This window comes from Branchiostoma floridae, chromosome 2 (assembly GCF_000003815.2).
Source record: "Branchiostoma floridae strain S238N-H82 chromosome 2, Bfl_VNyyK, whole genome shotgun sequence".
Classification (NCBI taxonomy): Eukaryota; Metazoa; Chordata; class Leptocardii; order Amphioxiformes; family Branchiostomatidae; genus Branchiostoma; species Branchiostoma floridae.
Window position 1 is genome coordinate 20,110,992 of NC_049980.1, and position 23,434 is coordinate 20,134,425.

At 40.3% G+C, this 23,434-nt stretch overlaps 2 protein-coding genes across 5 annotated transcripts; one reads left to right on the forward strand and one right to left on the reverse strand.

Moving 5' to 3' along the window:
• Positions 1-10,214: 10,214 nt before the first annotated feature.
• LOC118409429 (zinc finger protein 474-like) lies at positions 10,215-15,806 on the forward strand. Of its 4 annotated transcripts, none has more exons than XM_035810456.1 (6): positions 10,215-10,298; positions 11,630-13,090; positions 13,360-13,444; positions 13,682-13,871; positions 14,160-14,171; positions 14,852-15,806. In XM_035810456.1, the coding sequence occupies exons 2-6, from the start codon at positions 11,766-11,768 to the stop codon at positions 15,007-15,009; spliced, it is 1,770 nt and encodes a 589-aa protein (XP_035666349.1). In that variant the 5' UTR covers positions 10,215-10,298; positions 11,630-11,765; the 3' UTR covers positions 15,010-15,806. The 4 variants fall into 4 exon arrangements, with proteins under 4 accessions (XP_035666349.1, XP_035666348.1, XP_035666350.1 ...); XM_035810455.1 differs by lacking the exon at positions 10,215-10,298 and adding an exon at positions 10,332-10,569; XM_035810457.1 differs by lacking the exon at positions 10,215-10,298 and adding an exon at positions 10,332-10,569 and having other exon boundaries at positions 14,163-14,171.
• Positions 15,807-17,012: 1,206 nt separating this feature from the next.
• LOC118409431 (RNA 3'-terminal phosphate cyclase-like protein) lies at positions 17,013-22,238 on the reverse strand. Its single transcript, XM_035810459.1, has 8 exons — positions 22,054-22,238; positions 21,682-21,753; positions 20,284-20,459; positions 19,641-19,837; positions 19,270-19,395; positions 18,636-18,795; positions 18,111-18,214; positions 17,013-17,849 (listed from the first exon to the last, which is right to left on the reverse strand). Exons 1-8 carry the CDS (start codon positions 22,196-22,198, stop codon positions 17,690-17,692), a joined length of 1,140 nt encoding a protein of 379 aa, XP_035666352.1. The 5' UTR covers positions 22,199-22,238; the 3' UTR covers positions 17,013-17,689.
• Positions 22,239-23,434: the final 1,196 nt, after the last annotated feature.

The following is a 23,434-nucleotide window of genomic DNA, read 5'->3' on the forward strand; positions in this document are numbered from 1 at the left end:
TTTCTATCGTATGCTTGTTTCGCACGCAATATAATCTGGATGGAAGAATTCGAAGGCAAAAAGTCAATGGAAACATTTTACTTGCACATCGTTGAAAAAGGCGTCGCATAGTCAAATAGTTACAAAACTAAAACAAACACTGTCTTTTCCACCAGCACAAAATGGTTTTACAAAAGGAGGCCATGAACTAACAACAAAACTATATACACAATGGAACGGCTAGCACATTTCCGTGTATTTTCTGTCAGTTGTAATCATTTAGACATTGTTGGCATAGCTTCTGTCAATTATTCTTTCTCTGTCTCGTCTAGAAATAAAACAGATGTACATACGGGAAAGTAATAAGATGGGTTTACCTTTTTCAATATAGATATTAAAGATTTAGCACCGATATCTAACTTTGTCATTAATCCAGTGGCAGAATCTTAGATTTAGGAGCATGTATACATGTAGTTCTTCAATATAAACAAATAACTTACACATTCATATAGTGCCTGCAACATACCGTTCAAATCGTCCCCGGTAAACTATGCAATAGTGACTGACTTGATAGTGTCAAGCCTGGCTTGACTTGAAAAGGAACAGAAGTACAAGGTACTGTAAGTTGTCGGGACCATACCCCCTCCACATAACAGACAGCAGACCATAGATAAAGGCATATATGATTCTCAAAAGACCGAAATTAGTACTTGACAAGTACGATGTACTTCGAAGGCTCACCATTTGACAGTGTATTCAGGGCTTCGTTTAAATCATACTGGGGGACGTTGTAGACAAACAAGACTACAACAGAAGCGTACATGCCATGTGTTATGTAAAACAGGAAAGGATGATAAATTTTGCTGTCGCCATGGCATTGTTTTTGTTCTGATACAGTACGCCATAAGGCCTGGGTGGACTGTAAGAAATATGAGGGCAATATGAGATCATTGCTGTCGTTTATAACGGACAGAAATGTGCCAATAACCTGAATGACAAGGCCACATGGGACTAATGACCTGTCTCTTGATATGACAGACAGACCCAATTTTGACCGTTATGTCCGTTATCGGTACCGATATCGATGTATTTTGAAAGACGGTCTGATGATACCCCTACCCTATCACACACGTTGCTATATTCTATCCTTCTCCAGAAATATCGTAAAGGCAAGGACAGACACATCGGCTCTGTTGTTTGTTGACGGTCTAGGTCAATTGTTTTGCAAGGTGATAAAGTTAACATTGCTGAACTTTTTCTGCTAACAATGTTTCTAAAGCCAGATCAAACTTAAACAAAAATACAGGTACCGATACCTTGCATATCACAAGAAAAATCAGATATCCTTCCACATGTAAGATCTATTTTCCAAAAATAGCAGTTGTTAGTTACAGTTTACAAGCAAATTCAGACAAGATACTACATTCAAAAGTTGCTGTTACGGATACAGTGAAAGACAGCCTTTGTTCAACAGAAAATACTTGCCCATCGTTCTGATGATATAGCAATGAACTTGACAATTCGTCAGCAGGATATTCTGTGTGTGTTTGAGACAAATTCGAATTTCAAGTTAGGGAAACGAGGTATATGATGATAAAAAAACTACATTTTAAATTCCCATTAAGAGCTCATAAACTCACGTGTTTTTAAGTGCTGGTCGAGTACACAACAATAGCACCCTGCAATTACTAGCAATAAATGTGGACAAGTCCCAGAGGTGCGGACTTCCCTTCCTGCCCGCCGCGCTGGGCACGGGGAATTGATCTATAATCGGCTGCTGATGAAAAGGCGGATGAAAGGATAATTTGACGTCCATGCAATTATACTTCCTGGCTCGTGTGGTGAAAAAAATAAAAGGATTTTTGTTGTAAATATGGGACGGTATTCATCTGTCGTTGCAAACGGTTTTCTTCGTGACGATTGAATGATTAAACAAAATGGAACACAAACAACTTTAACAGTCAATGTTCAATATCCTGCCACGTTATTTTCTCGCAAAACTAATCATCAAGTCTTTCTCAATTTCAGCCAATTCAAACCACAAAATGTTCGACACATATTCTTCTCCTTGGGACTTTTCTAAAGAAAATCCTAATCTTGATGTATTAACGACGACAAAAACTACACCCGAAGTCCATGTACAATAAGCGAAGCGACCATATTGATCAAAATTTGTCGCAAGGCGAAATTTCGAAAGAATTTGTACGTCCAAAGAATCTACGAAACTACAAATTGTTGATATCTATATTTTGTAAAAGTGGTGCCGTTTCGATGTGTTTATCTAAAAATATTCGTATCGCTTAGCTTAACATACAAACAAGACGGCATAACTCACCCTAGACGGTGTACTGTCCCAACGTTGTCGTGAGACTACAACACAAACGCGGCAGTATATTTTTCACACCAGCCCAGGATTACTGCAACTGACAACGGACATCTGGCTACTCCTGATACAAGTGAAGAACTAAGCTGAGAATCCCACTCTTATCAACAAAACGATACTCCGACGGTCCCAACGGTTGGCACGAGATATACTGGATTTGCTGTATTCTTGTTTGTCTAAGCTCAAGTGAATGTTGGCTTAAAGTACAGCATAACAACAAGGAAACGCGGAACTAAGACAGCATTGACGCTTGAGTTAGATATCTGTGTTCCTGCTTACCTTTGGTATTCGCTACAGCTTGTCCCGAACGTACCACGATTTTTCGTCGGACCGAACGGCTTCCTAACCCCGCTTGCTGATCAGAATCCGTACGCTGAAAACGCCTATAGCGGTCTGCTTGTGTGGACAGGCGTATGGTTGATTGTGTTTAATTGGTTGTGTGCTGCCCTTATGATAATGATGATGGGAGTATAAAGGCCGCCATTGGCGCCATGTGTGCATCCTCTCCCAGTAGAGACGGACACGAGAGATATCCAGACAGCTTCAGATCCGAGGCAGACAGAGCACGTTTTGGTCGCTCTGGAGCCGGCAGGCGCGCACAGATCTAGATGCCCTCTAATATATGTCTAGAGCAATGAAAGCAAATGTATACTTTTTTTTAATCTGAAAGCACGACTTTCACATAAGTATAGAGAGGACAGATTGATATTAAACTCTATCAACGTTCTTATCATTGGGAGTTAAAAAGGCAAGTATTCGATCTGGGTTCACGGGTAAGTGCATGGGTAGCGTACAAGCAGAGAGAGTAGTACATCTCAAGGGAAAACACCTGGTGTGGAAATACGCCGCAAATTGACAGAAGAAAGAAAGCTTCGATACCATCAAGTGACGTTTGTATTGAACGCAGCTCATCACATATTAATTTGATGTATATATTATAAATTTGATCCATTTGCAGAGCGATGGTCGTTTGTATGTGACCGCCCTGGCTTGTCTGTGTGCCGTGCTCTATAAACGTCGCGCATTATCTGGACATTTTGAACTTGACTTCAAACTATGATCTTTTAAAGGTCAATCATCTTTCTTTTCTTACGCAAAAATTAAAATAAAGACGCATAGTACTCTTGTTATCACTAATTAGAATATTAACGTTTTCAAAGCCACTAAGAAATGTACAATACCTTATCTTTATCTCTATTTCAAAACTTAGTCCGTACGCAGACGACATTACCAGCAAATGAGGATGTTTGTAGCACGTTATAATACTGTCCCTATTTGATAAGTTACATCAAATAAACCATCCATAAAAAGCCTGGCATCCCACTTCGAATTCCTGCCTAACTGTGCGACATCGACGCACAAAGCGCTTATCACTGCCTCACAAATGTGCCTAACTCACAAGGTGGAGCACAGCCGCACGGTGACCACACTGGCAGTTCCAAACCGCGGTAACGTTACATTGTTACCTTGTTTTTCGGGGCAAGTTTGTGTGCGTATAACCCGAGAAGTACAGTTATCGATGAATGTCCATGATATTTCATGTTGGTAGGTGTTGGCAAAGTGAGGAAATAATTAGACTATGGTCCCCTGGCAGCTTTCTAAGGTACTCCAACAAAACTTCCGGTTTCGATATCTCGTGATACGGAAACGCTATTATAATAGTTACGTCTTTTCAAAGGTAGATGGAAGACATATAGCACGTTTACTGTCTGCACAGGTCGTCAATGCGCGACTGTAATCATATATGTGAATTCAGATTTCCCCGGCAACTTTAACAAGGCTATCCAACATGGAGGAGACTAAACTTTCTTCCAACACAGTGGTATTCACGGATCGAATTTTCACGACCACTTTCGCCTTCTTCACGATCAATACTGATGACCAATCACTTCAGAACGTAAACTCGCGAAAGTTACAGACACGTGATCTTATCAACATGTGATCTATTGGATACGTGACGTCAGCAATTGGTCGAAAGTGCCTAGAAGTTTATAACACCCACCGTCTCTGTTCAGTGATGGCTGGAGTGCCCTGATATGAATAGCCTCCTTTATACTTCTTACAAAGTGTAGTCCTGTTCAGAGCCTAGTAACTTTGTCCAGTGAAACGGCATGGCCCAATGATTCAATGTGGATGTGTTGAGAGACTTCCGACGACATTGGACTGGGGCGTTTGTGTTCTAGGAATCTGTTTTTTCCTGGCGCACTGTACTTATTAGTAACGTATAACAATCGTACAGATAGCGTAATAGACGAACAGCCACTCGAGTGCACTCGAGATTTGGTATTGATACGATAGTTGATTCAAATTTTGGGCGGCCCAGCATGATGACAAAAGTTTGACGTATAATTTGATTTATTCTTAAAAAAGCCGATTGTGGGCGTGCGGCTGCGTGTTGATTTTCATACGGGCCTCATACGCACTTGAAAATATACACACGTGTGAACCCACTTTTCCCCGAGATCAGTGTATCGCTGCGTATGAAGGACGAACACATAGCGTACTAGAGCCGCATTCGGTCGACGTGGGACCAATGCACTGGGACTTTGTGACGTATGAGCTGCGTAACAGCGTACGTACGATAGTTGTGTGCATGTCCAAAACTATCAGGCGTACTGTGCGTACCTAAACTTTCTCGATTGAGATGCGTATAGGGTGTGTAATGTGTGTGCGACTGTATATGAAAATTCACAATACGGACCTTAAACGGACTTGAATATATACGCTCGTGTGACTAGGCCCTAACGAAGTAGACGTCGTGGGAGCGGACGCATACAACATTTTTGTCGTGTTACATTGATTAGTTCTTTTAATTCTGATGTATACATTAGCAACATCTTTGCTATTGTTATATCTTTAGGTATGTGCTGGTGTCTATTTTTACGGTCTTTCTATATGTGAGTGATTTTAGCCGTTATTCTTAAATGACGGATATTTGTTTCTATCAACCGAACAAGCGCAATACCTTTTTCGGTCTCTCAAAATGTGGCAAAGAGATTAAACTCAGTACTGCTAACAGAAAACTTCAAAATCCAACCCAACTCAACAGGTGACGAAGAGAGACGGCGGACGGTATCAACTTCCAGGCACTTTTGACAAATCGCAGACGTGATCAAGTCACGTGACCTATGTGATAGGGCACTCGATTTCTAAGGAAGACTGCAGTAGGTCAGTCGAAAATTCGACGCACCTAGTCTATTTTTGTGTTGGAACAAAATTTCAGCAGTGTATTTGAAAACAACTTGAGTCACCAAGCACGACATTTGAGAATGTTCGACGGTTTACCAAGTGTAGAACCAGAGCAATGAGAGTTTGGGCCTCATTCACGGACTAAAAACGCGGAAGAATGATAGCTAACGTCAAGTCTAGCATCTCCTGAAGGGAAACAAAACGCAGTATTCTCACATCTGTATGATTTATCACACCGAATGAGACCCAATCTTCATCCATCAGACCTAACCGTTCGGCCCAGACAGGTCCATGAATAAAATCTTCCACCGGAAAATCGCTGTAGCCTTTTTTGATTTGCTTATAAATTGATTTTGAAGTGCTCCATAATTGTCCTGTTGGATGGGATATAAGAAAGAAGGGCAGTGATATTACTGTCTGGGTTCGCGTTTTGATTGTTGTATCATTTCCTTGTAAATGTGGTCTTTTAAAAAGCCATTAGAACCGCCCACCTTGCTAGATAAATGGCCGAGTCTTAAATGTGTGGATCCGTTCGCAAGAGCTGCTTCCAAACTTCCAGGGAACTTCATGATTCTGTATGTCTGATCGGTCTTAAATGTCAATCATCTATCACCAAATTTCGCTCATAAGTAGATCTTATGAATCAAATTCAATTGGAAGAGGGCGGTGGCACGATGCGCGCCAGCTGTACGTCATGACTGTGTACCAGTCACTCTTCAAGTAGTTAAATTACCACCGGTCTCTTTTAATCATCACTTTCATTTCCCGTTAACACTTGCGCTGATAGCTCCGTACTGCAGTACAAGTTAATTGGCCATCGCAAATCGCTTTCTTGTATCTATGTTGAAACTACCCTGTTGCATCGCGCAGAGGTGTTTGAAACAACAGTGGAATCATACAAAAACATCGACGGATTAGCGCCTAGTATTCGTTCTACGCAAATTAATTTTTTTTTTACAAATTTACTCGTGGGCAGTCCTGAAACAGTCAAGAGAGGTGTCCTACAAAAATCAGGTGTTTTATAAAGAAAAAGGTGTCGGGGATACTTGTACCACAGTCGTCTCTGTCTAAGCTTGGCTGAAAATCCTACGAAAAAAAAGTGCGACGAATGTGACAGCGGGTTCGTGGTATCAGCTACTGACAGATGCTACTGGCTTGCATAAAATAAGAACTATACGTGAATGTTATTGTTATTTACCTCGCTACAACCATACATATTGAATACTGTAACAATTTGTCAAAAACAGCTAGAATCCCATACGAACAATCGCTGTAGACAACGGATTATCAGCATATATTTCGGTTTAAATACTTGTTGAGATAGGGACAACTTGTCTTAAAGGTCGCAACTGTAGAACGATATGTCAATAGTGATGTTTACCTATTCCACTGTACATTCCCCTTTCTTCACTCTGTATAGTACTTACGAGGTATGCAGGTTACTACTGGCGGACTTCAAAACGTCCGACGTATTCTTTCTTTTTAGAAGAAACCCGTCCCCAGACGAACGATTGGTGATGAAAGCAAATTCCTCGCAATTTTCTGTACATGACGAAAACTAAGGTAGTATCATATATCATAACTGTGACAAGAACAAACACTGCTTGCAATTGGTCTCTGTGAGTCTCATATTAACAGAAGCATCGCAAATTTTCTTTGACATCATGGAATCATTCCTGACAAACGATATTTGTATCCGTGAGGAACACTCGGTTATTTTGCTTGAAGTCTTACATTCTATCGCCATATTCTCATTTGCGATGCTGTGGTGTAGAAGTTGAATTGTGTCCCCTCATTTCTACCACCCCATCAATTCTATCGCACCTTTGACCCCGCAGCAGCAAACCATAACTGGCCGGAGGACAAGGGGTCAAGCGTACGCCGCTCTCATGAAGTGAATGCTTTTGACCCAGACATGTTCACGCCATGCTAGCTTGACTCCCGCCAATTACCCGCTCAAATTTCTCGCCTGCCTGTCACTTAGCGCGTAGCCAGGCTCTCTAAAACGTTACCGCTTTGTGTTTGACGGACAATTATCCGGAAAACTGACCGTTTTACACTTGAACTACCTGAGTAAAACTTCGGGGGTAATACCGTCATGCTGGCACCAGCAGAGCTATAGCATTGGGAGAAGACAGATGCACAGACTTAGAGGATGGTTTTACAAATTTCTAAGATTTGTGCCGTGCTTTGAATACTTTTATCTGAAAGCGGGCGGTGCGACAGTGCATTGTTATTGCTGTATTTGTTAAACATTGCTACGTCGCGAGTTCAAAGAGCTTTGAAGATTCGTTGAGGCACATGAGACATGAATATTATATATATATTGATGCAGCTTTTAGGTCAGAGGCAAGGTTGTCCTAGTTATACTGAAAGTACAAAATATAGTTTTATTTAACACTAAGGAAAAGGGATAGACATTTCACCAAAAAATCAATTATGCTAAGAATGACCAGGAACAATGCGAACAGAGACAACATCTGAATCTATTGGAAAAGCAAAGACATCGTTTTCGTGGATGATCGCATATTGACAAATTCACTTAGCAGATTGACCATCCAGCGTGACTCCGATCACAGATTTCTAAAATTTGATCTTTCATAGCGCCAGCATACTATTTAAATGAAGACAAATGTGGAAGTTATAAGCGCCTTTTATCTTTGCTTTTTCAAATTATGTCTGGTCTGGAAGCCACTGCTTAGATGTATCATAACTACGGTGAACACTATGGTAACTCATGTCGTCCTTCAAATAACAGACGAACAATTCAAGGCAATTCCATTCTCCAGCTTGAGGGAAGCCTTCACATTCATACACTCATCCATAACCGTTTCCATATTCTGAGCTGGGCCCCAGCGATAAATAACTGTAACAAGGTGGCGCTTGCGGGGTAAAGTAAAGCAATTGTGGTCAGACCATTATGTACAGGAAATGGCGCGGCGTTACAACCCATTACCTGATGGGAGCATCATCCTTTGTCTTAATAGCTAGGCACTGATGGCCCTCTACATCAACGTTAATGGACGGATTATGTTGTCCCCATCTAAGGCTTTAATGCCATGATTTTTCATCTAACCCAAACGACGCAGTTGATATAACGACCGCAGGCTATCAAACAAACAAGACCGCGGCACACAGGCTGTGCACGGGTTTAATCGTTGGTTTGTGAGACGCCATTAAAAAATCGGAGTGATGTGTTTCGGTTCTGACCGGGTGATTGGAACACACATACTAATAAAACACACGACAACAATGATCTGATGATTACGGTACTCCCAATTTTATGAGCAAACTGCACGGCACGATAATAGCTAACTTGATATAGCTGTGACTGATAGTGTTGGTACACGAATGGGCAACTTGTACGGTATCGTCGAGATTGTCAGGTGTATCAGTTTACTTTTACTTTGAGATATTCTCATTCTTAAGTTGTTTTGTGGGAATTTCGAGAAGACCTAATCAATGCTGGGGTCAGCTGAAAACTGTTACAGAAACTTTGTGTCTTTGTGTGGGTCATCTCTTGACGAAGGATTGAAGTTGGCGATGTTATGCTGTTCGCAACTGTATCTCATGATCCCCTTGCTGCATTCGTGTATAGTTTGACATGTCGTCTGCCCGTATGTGCGATACACATTTTTTTTACACCGTAGCTGTTTGTATAAGTTGTGCAATATTAAAAAAAAAAAAAAACACGCATATCTTCATGATATTGTGGAAGAGGTTATCGATGTCGACATGTTGTTTGGGTTTCAGTAATTGTGTTATCTCCAAGCAGATGTTTGGTTAAGAGTTAGCGGCCTGGCTGTGCCAGTTAGATGAGACTGAAAGCAGCTGTTAGGCTAGACTGCACTGGCTGCTACAGTACGATACCTAGTGTTATAATAAACAACTACCTGTACATAAAATCAAAAGAACAGTTGGATACAAAATGATGCGAATCAGGAACTAATTTGCATAATTAAAGAGGAAAATTATATTCACTGCATTTCATGATAGCACTCAAATATGTGACGTATATAACTGAGATAGAGAGGAATATCGATAGATATCAATTAAGCAAATGAAGGCATAACATTCCATGATTAACAATAATATACTATAATTCCGTACTGATGGTAATTCAATTCTTGTTACATTACATAATCATGCAAATTAGTGCCTAGTTTACATGATTTATGAGCAACTGTTAAATAGCCTTCTTTGCTAAGATGAGATTTTCGTACTTTGATCGAACAACATTAACTTGTTTTTGTCTTGGCATGTGTCTTCTCACCAATAAATCAAGATCCCTTTAATGCTAGTCGGCCATTTAGCATGTTGCTAGTTAAATATGGTATCAAACACCTTAGCCACACTACAAACACCACTGAGGATTGTGTCTATCGTTTATGTTGGTCACTTACTAAGACACAGGTACTGGTCATCGTCGATGCCGACGGACGGACAGGAACTAGTAACGTTATATCGCTACATCATACACGTAACGTTAGGTCTTATAATAACGTTAGATATAGTGTTAACTGCCAAGTTCAACCAATCGGATAGCCATTATCGATGTTCTATCTCTGCAGAAATAGATCTCAGATTAAACAAATTTGCATGCGTTTTTGTTGCAGGTGCTTCCTTATTAAACGGCAATGAAGTGGCCCTGTTTGCAAGTGCCACCTAGCGACCTCTGTAGAAAGTGGACAAACTATTGCGCGATACCAAAATGGCGGCTGGCAAAACAGGTGGTGTGAAAAAACAGGTGGGTGTACAAGTGTGTTGCTGCAGTGGTAAAACATATCTTCATGTAACTCTTCTATCATCGCACTACAAAATGCATGGAGTTTCGTCTTTATGAAAAGTGTACCCGAAGGAATTGTAGACAGGACCGTCCCCGTAGTAACGGGACGCGCTCTCCATAGCAACATGTACACGCGGCGCCGCCCCGTGCGTCAAACGTTACTAGGCAGCCGGGCAGCCCATAACAAAAGGCGGCCATGGCGGTGACTGTCTTACAACACTGACTCACGGACGTAGGTTCTCTTTCATTCAGACACCAAGCTTGGACTATTTGCACAACATGTCATGCTTCCAGCTAGTTGGTCATCTTGCACCAAGTGCCATTTAGCCGTTAGCATTCTTCATTCCACGGATTGACAGTCACAGTAATTGTGAATTACGCTAAGGGTGGATTTAGTCAGCCATGGTTAACACATTGATTGTTGTCTTTGCATGCTGCTTTTTTAGAGCTGTGCTATGAGCAGCCATTGGCTTTTCTTTTTGTCTGTAACAATGTGGCTTGTTATAATGTGATTGTGTTATTTAATAGCTAGGGGCAACAGTGTCTAAAATTGAGGCACTTCCTATTTCCTGTCCTCCTCTACAGTTGCCTTACATTTAAATGTCACTGACAATTACTGACCAGTCATAGATATATGGCATGCAAAATATTGCAAGATACAATAAGAAATATAAGTTCCAAAGGTGTGTTTCTTTAAATATGTCAAAGTTACACGTTCAGACCTTGCTGCCGTTGTTATATTTTTTGCAAATTGGCCTGACCTTGACCATAACAAGGATATAGTTTTAAGCAACATTTTAGCCTAAATAATGGGATACAGGTTAGGTGTAAATCTTTTCAGTTCATAGCACTTGATCTTATAAACAAAAAGGAGACATTCTTTGTGCTGAAATAACACGGTAGTGCAGGAGTATACTAGTAAAACAGAGCATGTAACACCACAAATATTTCACAATTTACTAGTATGCCCAATTCATAGTCACATACAATCTATGTGGCAATTGCTATTTGTAGAATTTGCATCTAAGATACTAAGAAATGTCTTTGCCTTTGAAATTTGATACCTTGTGAGGCCAACCAATTAAATATGTTTGTTCCCAGGATAAAAGATAATTTTGAACTGGATAAACAACATGAACACTGAACCTGAGGGCTTTGATGCTCAGTTTTATGGAATTTGGCAGGTTACGGAATAACGGAATAACGTTAGATATAACAACAGTAAAAAAGTTGCTGAATACGTCATTGATAGATCTAACAACCTGCGCTTTTGCTTCACTTGTTTTTTGTAGACAAATCTTGAACAATGTCAAACTGTATGGATACAAGGATCCCACTAGCTCCAATGGGAGATCATCAGGGCTTGAAGCTTGCAGCTGGCAGCCACGCACCATCCCCTTCTGCCCAGCCTGAGTCCCACACCCTGGTATGCTGGTGTGCTACGTCTGTGGGAGACAGTTTGGCTCCCACTCTATAAGACTACATGAGCCCAAGTGTCTGGAGAAGTGGCATAGGGAGAACTACAAGTTACCCGTGGGTCAGCGCAAACGGTCACCGGTTAAACCCTTTTCATTGCCTCATATAGACGGACGTCAGACCACACCCCAGGAAAACAAGGGGACAAAAAAGGAAACTGTTTCACGACTTGAGAGGCCCAAAACTAGAACCCTGGAGAGACCAAAGACTAGGACATTGTCCAAGAGACCGCCAAGACCAGGCACTGCTACGTTAGAGAATCCCTCTCTTCCCGATCACCAAATCATTGACATTGATGAGTCCCCACGTACTTCTCAAGGAGTTGCTATCGTGTCTCCAAGGTTAGACCTTCCTCCAGTTTCTCCTAGATCAAGACAGCATTACCGTTCTGGTAGTTCATCAAGCACACCCATCTCCAGACCTGAGTCTAAAGGAGGCGCTAGTAGTTCAAGGTCTTCTAGTCAAAAGAGTGAAAACAACATGTCTAGCAAAAGCAAGTCAGGAAGTGCAAAAGCAAAGAGAATAGCTCGCCCATCTACAGTTACACTAAGTGACAACAGTGAGGGTGGTTCAACCAAACCTAAGGCAAACCTACCCACTGTTGCACCAAAGAGGCCTACATTCAGGGTATGCTATATCTGTGGAAGAGAGTTTGGGTCCAAATCATTAGCAATCCATGAACCACAGTGTATCGAGAAGTGGAAAGCAGAAAACGCCAGGCTACCAAAGCACCTTCGCCGTCCCACGCCCGTCAAACCGCAGGAGGTTGCAGTTAAAGGTGGAGGCAGCTACGATGTGGATGCAGCTAATGAGGCAGCTTGGCAGAGCTCCCAGGCCAGTCTGGTTCCATGTCCTACATGTGGGCGAACCTTTCTACCTGACCGTCTTCCTGTGCACCAGAAGGGCTGTAAACCCAAAGATGGCAGCTCTGCTCACAAAACCACCCCCTCTGCTACTGCCACATCCTCTCCTCCAAAAGGAGGGGCTGTACCGAAACCATCATCATCATCATCAGTCCCTCAGAAGCCGCGGACTGTCGTGTGCTACATCTGCGGCAGGGAGTTTGGCTCCAAGTCTATCGACATCCACGAGCCGCAGTGCCTGAAAAAATGGCGGTTAGAAAATAAGCAGCTTCCACGCGACCAAAGACGACCCGAACCCAAGAAGATTGGAACGTCGTTGATGAGTGCAGAAGAGAGGAATGAAGCAGCGTGGAAGAGCGCTCAGTCCCAGATGGTGCCCTGTGGGAACTGTGGACGCACTTTCAACCCAGACAGGTATGCTAAAGGTCAAGTACAAGTAGTATGACAGATATGATATATGCAGCTCATTTGTCACAGTAAACAGTTTCCTCATATAGTTGCATTCTTGCTCTGAGTAACCGTCACCAATTAGTAAATGCAGTAAAACATCTATTGTGCGACTACAATGTGTGTTAATTCATGTCATCTTAAAACTTGCATGTGCAGAGATGCTTCTTTCTTCAAATGATGGAATAATCAAAGCCATAGATGACTGTGCCTTGACAGATTTTCTGTTTCACCAGGCTGCCAGTCCACCAGCGTAGCTGCAAGCCTAAGGGTGGTGCTTCAGGTGGCCCTAACCTGTCAAAAACATATCCAACTCCATCGGTAAATAATGCTTTCCTTTTGATCATACACTCATTAAAAAAAAATGTACATTTTTCATATTCCATACCTTCAATTTCCATAATATCTTTCAGCAAAAACAACAGTTACAGTGAGTCATAATTCTCCTTAGAATTGTCTCATGAAAAGAACCTTTAAATGTTTAATGTGTGCATGTCTAGTATCACCTCATGGTGAACTTGAATGTTCAACATTACGGTACCACATTCCACCATGCAGAAGTCGAAGACTCCAGTTGTCCGACGCCCTGCCACCGTGGTGTGCTACATCTGTGGGAGGGAGTTTGGGACCAAGTCCATCTCCATCCATGAACCACAGTGTATGAAGAAATGGCACATAGAGAACGATCAACTGCCCAAGTCCATGCGCCGTCCAGAACCCAAGAAACCCGAAGTCAGGCCCATCACAGGTGTGGCTCCCCTTATGTTTCTCTCAACTTCAAAGGAGATTTTAAGTTGCATGCAATCTCTCATGATGCAAGCAGTTTGTGTATTTGCAGAAGTCTCTTTTCAGTCTCAGTAGAGACAGTGAAACAGTAGACCAGTTTATACCAGTTTATCATTAATAATTGTTATTAAATGAAATTCTAAAGCATTAAACAACATGTTCTAAACATCAACAGAACGTTGGGAAATCTTAATCACATGTTCATTTTTTCTCTTTTTCATTCCTTCCTTCCTTTCCCTGTTCTGGACAGTAGGAGGAAATGGTAACTACTACTTTAAATACAACTTCACCTTTGCTGGATAGCGATCACTCTTGCACGCTAATAAATGGTTACAGTTATGATAATCTAGATCAGGGGTTTTCCAGTGTCTGCATTTGATGAAATTTTGCTTCATATGGGGGACAAATATTGTCATTTCTGTCTTCTTGATAGGCAAAATTGGTGTGTGGAAAATTTAATACCTTTTGAAATCTATCCCCCCAAGATTATGAAAATAAGTACCAAACATCTTTTTAGGGGTACAAAAATCACAAAATGTCCTTGGGCAGTATACCCCAGACTTCCCAAGATTTTCTTTGGCACTCCATCAAACAAACAAAAAGAGATGATCAGAAAAAACTAGAGCTAGAAAGCCCTAATCTATATATATCATTAAATAGGAATATAATGCCTAGTGCTACAATTAGTTTTCTGGTAATTCAATGTACATGTAAGTAAGTTGAAATTTTCTGCACAATGTCATACAATTGGTCTTTTTTGAGACATGAATGGGTTACAAAGGACTGCTTAATAATCTAGTGATATCAGGCAATCAATAAATGATGCTAAGAAACAAATTAATTCCACCACACTTAATCTTGCTCTCAACTTGTTAATAATGTAAGCAATGTCCAACTTTAGTCTGACTGTTATGTATTGATTCCACTTACTGTTTTTGACAGCTTCTGGCTCCTATGATATTGATGCAATGAACGAGGCAGCATGGCAGGCAGCCCAGGCTAACCTGGTGCCGTGCCCCATCTGCGGTCGGACCTTCTTGCCAGACCGACTCGTGGTCCACCAGAGGAGCTGCAAACCCAGGAAGACAACAACGGAGTAAATCCCTGGTCAAAGTCGACATGTGATTGGTGTAACAACATCTATGGTTAATGATCATTGCTCAATCTGTGTCAAGGACAGAAAAGGTTGACAAAGGATACTTGTTGATGATTGGTTATGTCATGGCTACCCAGAAAATCCTAAAAGCCTCAAATTGTACCCTACTCCAAAATATTGTAGAAATACATAATAAAAAAAAACATGTACACAAGAAAATGTTTATGTTGTATGCACCATTTTCATTGCATGCAAATTTATACAATAAAGAACTGAAAGGCATTTATGCTGAAGAAAGCCATAAACCAACGAACGATATATTAAGCAGTACAAATTGAGGAGTGATGTTTATATTATTCTGTATTTTTGCCAACATTATATCTTAAGGTACCATAATGTGCTACTGTGAAAGACAATGGTATACAGGATATGTGTACATGTATTTCTAAAAATGTATATTTGCACATGATGACTGGAGTTCTAATCACCACAACAGCTCAACAACCACTAATAGCAATATAACCTCCAGACACATCTACTTTATTTGCTTTATTATTGGGCACCTATGCAAAGAATACATTAGTCAAGACGAAGAGCTGAAAGTGGCTTGGAGGAAAACTTAAGTATATTTCATCTCTGTAACTTAGAGCAACCATCATGTATTCAGCTGTTTCACATTGATTCTCTAGTTAAATAAGCATCATTTTTTCAATCACAAACTAAGCTATTGTTCCCTAATTATAGGTGTTTTGTCATGTCATGTCATGTGACTCAGGTCTAAGTGAGGATAAAGAATGATACCTCAATCCAGGGCTTTAGCCAGCGTCCGTTTTTCCGTCAATTGACGGAAATTTGCTGCGTCTGACGGAAAAATTTTAAAACCAATCCGTCAACCTTGACGGACAAAATTCCTTGGTGGAAGCTACAGGCGGCTTGGGGACGCCGTCCACGGCCGTAAAAGCCACACACTGTTTGTTTTGCTATTGTTATGATTGTTGACAATGTGTGTCGGCGCCCTTTCGCATACGATAATCTCATTAAAACCCGTTTTTCAAGGTCTCAGTTCAGTCCTTCTAACTAATTTTCGCGGTTTTCGCGACGGTTGTAATTGGCTGACGGAAAAAAATTTCGAGCTGGCTAAAGCCCTGCCTCAATCATAAGTAAGGCTCATGCAAGACCAATTTCTATGTTCACAATATGAATTCTTACAAATAGTGCACTGCATAGCAGGCAAGTTAAGCAGATACAGTGGCATAGGAATATGGAATGTATATAACGTTAACTTGAAATAAGCACCAGTAGTTTGGAGACAGGAAATGTAATATATCTTGTCAAAGTCATAAGATGTGTAATTACAAATTGTAGTCTGTGGCTGTGTTTACACAATCTCTCCCTGAGAGCACAATTTAGTCAGGTTAGTAAAAATTATGTGTTACATACTTGGTAAAAGGAAAATGAAAACCTACACCCTAGGTTTAATTTAGTGAAGATAAGTTCACTTACCTTAATGTAGTCCCTCCTGCATAGGCATCACTGTGAATGTTATCTGTACATGTATCATCTAATCAATGCTTTCTTCTCATTTTTACAGCTACAGGATTAGTGCCTATATGTAAGGTGTGTTCATTGTGTGTGACAATGTCTACTAGCCTAAGCTCAACAAACAAACAAAGCTGCTTACAAACACCCAATGAATTCTGTATGTTTTTACAACTGCAATATCTTCACAAGGATATACTGATGTAGCCTCAAGAGTAAGCTATTATCAGTACCTGCTGGCTTTGATGTGAGATGCACAAATTCAGTGCTGTTGTCATCGGGCCTGGTCACATTCATTGTATGATAGGTTTGTCACAGCAAATCAAAGAAAAACTTGGGACAGTTGTGGATAGGTTGATCCTTGTCAAAAGTCCTAGCCTAAATAAAGCCGTACCACAAAATAGAAATGGATGTGACCAAGCCTATAACAAAAGACTTGCAGATAGGAAAAGACAAACATACTAGTACTTGAATAAGGTATGAATTTTAATGCTAAGACAAACACAGTGTGGCTCACCAATGTGCAAATAGCCATTTATGCTGTTCTACATGTTTAACAGGTAGGTAGGTAAGTTGTAAGGCACCAAGATGTGAGGCACCAAGTCACAATGTCAAATAAATGTCACAGATAATGTAACTAGAAGTTATCTGACTGTGCGTGTTTTCATCTTTCTTGAAACTTAAAATAAGTACTTTACCCACATCAGTAGACAGTACTGCATACTACATGTATATTGTACAGCTAATCTTTTCAGTAATATAGTGCACAGGAAACAAAAGTACTGTGTTGTAGCAATATAGATGCATTCTTTATTTGATATATCAGAACAGTTACATGTATTCAGTGTGATCATGAGAGGATATCATGATTTGAATTCTTGCAACCAGTATTCTACTTGCCTCACCAGACCCTCAGCTTGTATTACCCAAGCAGCGACCCTGGTGTACAAGTGTGCAATCTGTCCTTCTGGGGGCATTAGCACTGGCCACAGTTGTCAGCAAATCACATATTCCCTCTACCCAGGGGCACCAGTATGTGATTGGCTGACAGCTGTCCAGCCTCCAGAAAGACAAATTGCACATCAGTTTATCGGGATCACTGCTTGGGTAACACAAGATATGGCCCTGGTACATGTAGGTGATCACTATGATGTTTTCTTGCTCAGATTTGTGTAGCCGACACCAATACATGTCAGCTGGATTTTGTCAGCCCCAGTACACAGTTCTGTATCTTCCTCTGCTTTAAGAGTTTCGATTTTAAACATCACTTTGAAGAAATCTTGGAGATGCCGGAGAAACTGAATCCTGGAACATAAAAATAGATTTTTGCTACTATCCAATGTTAGATCCATCACATAAAACAATTCACAGAACAGGTATACCTTTTCCACAGAATACACACAAATTACTGCAAATTCATCATTTATGCAGGGATTTGATTTTGCAGGAGTGGAAGGTGATGATACAACACAGTTAAACACTGAAATAGATAATGTCTTCTTGTTGTAGGGGAAAAAGCTACAGACTTTGCAGTCGATGAGACAATACTGCACAGTATATACTCACGTGTAAGGAGAAAGTGGTCCCAGAACAGCCTTGGACACATCCTGGTCCCCAAGAGCCATGAAGAGAAGTGCGAGAGACTGATTCACAGAGTCCACACAGCCACCCTACAGGCAATGGTGACAGAGAGAGTTGTTAGAAAACTTGAAGTAAAGTCCTTCCACATCATGATATATAGGGCAGCAACCATCTCTATTTTTATAGCCCTTGGGCCACACAGCTCTGCAAGTACTAAAGAAGGGGCTTCTTTTTAGGGCACTTCATTATTTTAAGTCTTGGTGAACTTGTTCTGCTTCCTTCACATAGAAACCATTTTTAAGTCAGCTGACTGTGAGAAGGACCAAGACATCAAATTTATAGTGTGGTCTATGTATTTTCTAATATTTAAAAGAATGCACAGAGTGACAAATAGTAAATCTTAGGAAGGTTTGCTCTCAAAAATATTTCAGTTTCGGTGCCAAAGTCCTACAAAGTGTGACCTTGTAGCATACAGCAATGACATACAACATACAGCAATGATAGACTCACCCGATATATTTCCTCAAAAAGAAGTTTGGACGCCCCCTTGCCCAGGTCCTCTGGTACTGTTGGCTCACCATCTGCACCCTGGGGTCGTGACATGGCCTCTGACCCCAACATGACCCCAGTGGTGGTTTCTGCCACAAGTGTAAGACCAAAACCTGGAGATCTGAGCACAAACACCAAGGGATGACAATGAAACCTACTTGTAGTGCATTATTGGTGTGATTTCCAAAGGTTTTGATTAGTTATAAAAACTGTCAACAGGAATAATTGCAAACTTTTTAGTCACAGTACATGAAAAACTGTCCAAAGAAGACTTTTTAAACCAGGGACATTATAGAAGGATGTCTTAGTTTACACCAATACCAGAGCCTTGACACCAAATATACAGAATATTGCCATATCTTAACCCTGGCTATGCCATGTCATTGTGATATCATGTCATAAATTATCTAATTTACTAGTACAAACATTACCGGTAGTCTTTTATGCACATACTATGATTTTGCTGTCAACAGAAAAATTCTGCAAAACACCATTCTAACAATGTACCTCTGTGGGCAGAAGTGTAAATATGATGCTAAACTTATGTAGAATTGATGAATTACCAAGACTAAGAAATCTTTTTCGTTTTACTTACTTGCCTCCCAGTGGTCCCTTGCGATGGTCTGTATAGATGTAGATGTCTGTCAGACAACGGTTCAACACCCCTCTAGCAGACTCAACTATCCTATTGGCTGTCTGTGGTGACACTCTTGTGGCAAATCTACATATCCACAGTGTTAAGGTCTTGCCTCAAACATTACAAACATGTAATAATATGTGACTACATGGATGATACAACTATAAGCTCAAAGTGAAAACCAGAAGAATATTTCTTTTCTTGTGGTAAAAGTTCTCCTTTCTCTATATACCATGCATATGTATATCCAGAGATGAGTAGCCAAGTACATGCATATGAAAAGTGTACTTGTCTCTAGAAGACCATACAAAGCTGAACAAGAAGGATACGCCCATCCTCGTATTCGTTTGATCTTGCCAAAGTCAGTAATCTTGACAGGCTTGAGCTTGCGTGGGTTGGGGCAGGTGAAGATGACCTCTCCCCCACCCCCGGGGGCCGCACCCCTCTTGGTGATCTTTAGGTCCAGGTTAGCAATGAGTCCGAACTGTTGCAGCAGGGGGAGGCAGGTAGCTTTCAGGTAGTCCACCTGTAGGGTAAAGGTTAGGTCATGCCTATTTTATTTCATGTTTTTGGATTCAGACGGTCCAGGTACACGTAGTCAATACAAGTCTTGGGCACAGCATTCTACAATTCATACCTTCAACAAAATATGCAATGTCTGTATATTATCTGTTCATTATCTTTTGTTTTGTTTCAGTTCACCACCATAGTTTTTCAAATAAAATAAAATCTCAATTGTTCTTGATTTGAAACAACTTTTTAAAAAAAACATGGCCCCAAATAATTCAACTGTACAAGGTACACATGTACTACATTTCTTTCTTGAGAAAAGCAATGAATCTACAAAAGGTATGAATAACTTTGGGTATGAATTATTTCATTGTTAACTTTACTTTTATCTCCGTCAGTGACTGAGTCTACTTTATCAACACTCCAGATATACATTTACATAAGATTGGCATAGAAACGTACTGAGGCGTCCACTTGGTTGTTGGTGACTCCCCGCAGTGTGGCATGCAGTGGTTCCTTGGTAAAGGGAGCCAAACAGATCAGGGCCTCCAGATAGTAACCGATGGCTCTCTGTTCATTACAGTCATGTTCTATCTTTCCCCCATGTAGTAGACCAGGCTGATAGTAAACAGTTGTACCTGGTAGAGTTGTGAAAAGAACAATGTCTAAGATACAAAATTTATCCATTCATCCACGTCATTCATCCATGACATCTTTTTGTTTACATCTGGGTATTCCAAGACTGTTACCTACCAGGACATCAGCAGATTGGATTACTGGTTCCACAGCAGGATGTGATAGCGTTTCAAAATGCTTTCTGTTACTGAAGTGAGACACCCGTATACAGTCAAACCTGTCTATAGCGGCCACTCAAGGGACTGGTTAAAATTGGCCACTATAGAGAGGTGGCCGCTATAGAGAAAATGCTAATTATTGACCACAAGCAATAAGTTACACATAGTTTTAGTAACCATTGATCTTTATTCACACAATACAGTACTTTACATGTACTGCAATGATTGTTACACTATATCTATTAAGAAAACAAAAGCTAAAAAAAGTTTTAAATGTTCTACAGTTGATATTGTCTGAAGAGACCGGTATCGTCACATTTCTTTGATCCTTCGGCTTGTATCCTTTGATACGTCGCCGTCCATGTGTTCCGAGTTCACACGTCAGATTCCCCCATTATGCTAATGTGGTCATCACAAGGAAAGCCTGTCATTTTAGATTTATCACTTAATAAATGTAAGAATAAAACCACCATAATCTGAAGTTTATATCATTTTATTTGTGTAACAATTTATTTAGAATGTTTTTGTAATGTAAATTAGCCTCAGTGATAGTGTATTAGAACGTTACTTTACCACAATTTACCTCCGTAATAGTGGTTTCGTCTGTTGACCTTATATGACCTTGTTTGTCGGCAGTAAGGCAGTTTTGTTTTGAAAATAAAGAGGTTTTAAATCCAGCGTAGGGTGGCGATACGGCCGCTATATGGCAGAACGCGTGCCGGACCGTAGATCAGCCATCCGCTTGGCCGTAATCGGCAGTGTTTCTGTATCTGCGGGACCGGAAATCGTGTGGCCGTGGCCGCATTGGACAGGTGGTCACTAAGCCTATTTCTTAATCATTACGAATCCAAGGGACCGACAAAAAGTGGCCACCATGGCCAGGTGGTCGGTATGCAAAGGTGGCCGCTAATACTGATTTGACTGTATATCAAGGCTGATGCAAGGTTATGCTCAGATATATAAGCTTAGAATACCTTTGTTTGACACAATTCCAATATGTGTATAGAATTGACCAATAATGAATAATAGGTGTGAAAGATTGATAAGCATTGAGTGAATGACCCACCTGTTTCATTGACCTCTATCCTGGATCCATTTGTGACTCTATCAAGAAGACGTATGAAGCTTGCCTCAAAATCTACAAGGAGAAAAAAATTATAATTTTTTTTGCAGACACAAAAGCTAAATTAACTTCATTACTCTGAATACTCGAAAACTGCAACTGATTCTTTATGTCTAATGTTTACAAACATTATCTTCGATCATTTATCGCCGAAGTTTCTTGCGTTTTAAATGAACCAATGGCTCAAATTCAGACATCTAACGTTAACTACATATCGAGACTTCTTATAATATTTTTGAGCTGACACGTGCAAGTCAGGACACATAGATGCACATGACGAGTCCTATAAGAAGAAAATTCATCGCAGATACAAACCTTGTACCCCAGGATTGGTATCCTTGTGTCTTATCTTCTTGATCTTCACTGGCCGGTTGGAAAGTGTTGCTAGGACAAGTCTCTGTCGTAGAAAATTGCATCCTTCGTATGTCAACACGTGAGAATGAGAACCACTCGACGCCATTTTGATTTGACCTTTAAAGGCTGTCCCACTAGCAAGAGGGGTGCACGTTCTTCGGTAAGGTTTTTTTAACCTCCTTGGTCTAAATGACATTTAAACAAAGTTACATAGATTATGCTTTTTATGATGAGATGATATATTCTTTGACGAAGCCGGCGATATGTTGAATTGTTTGTTTCTCCATCTTTAGATTTATTTTTAATCTTTGACACAACCGCTACCGCAAGTGGACTTGCCCAGAAGTTAGTCTCCACCAGACTTCTTGGTGGGTGGACAGCAGCCAAGTTTTTAAAATGTTCTGGGTGTAGAAAAAGCGTTATTTGTGTGTTGTGCGCTGATTGACGATTTTCAACATATTGCTTTCACATAAGAAAAGCTTACCAATCTCAGGTTCTAGTCAAAATGTTGACTTTTAATAGCTTTTATTATTATAGCACTTGTTTTTAAACATATCATTTATTACTAGTATTTGAAAATAATATGAGTAACGTTAACTTTAATGAGGCTGATTTACGTGCTCGAGGCACCTCCTAGAACATGGGATCCTCGAAAACAAAATTACCTTTCCCTTATAATACCAATCACTACAATGTATAATAATGATAATGAAATGATAACAGTCACCTGAGTCTCAATACTTATTTAATACATGTTATTGCAATCAAGTCCATAGAAGGTTCTTATACAAGTTGAATGATACAGATGTTGACTTAATATCTTCATTTATATATTTATTTATTCATCTCTAGACATGTGGTTAGCCCCTTCAACTTATTTGAAGTTGATTTCCAAGGGGGCCCACATATATAACTTGAAGTATTCAGTCTACCTTCAGTTCAAGATAACAGATCTGCCACCTTTGCACTATGAACCAATAAAAAAAAAACTACATGTTTCATCTCAAGAAACAATGATAACCTTACATTTGCTGCATAATACTATCAATAATAGAAATCTGTTGCAGCAAGGAGGTTAAATATCTAACCTTGGTTGCAGCAAAAATCAAACATGTCAATGATGTAGGGTAATGTAAAATGGAAACATACTCCTGATCCTGGCATTCATCTCAATAAATGCTGTACACAACATGTACAAAGTCTGTTATACAAAGAGAAGAGCTTTATAAAGATGGTGGGATGATCATATATTTTAAGAAAGCCAAATTATGGTACTCTCTATGTAAAGCAGGGTTTAGGCCCTGGCTGTTCATCTTGATGTTTTTTAGACGTTTTATCAGGC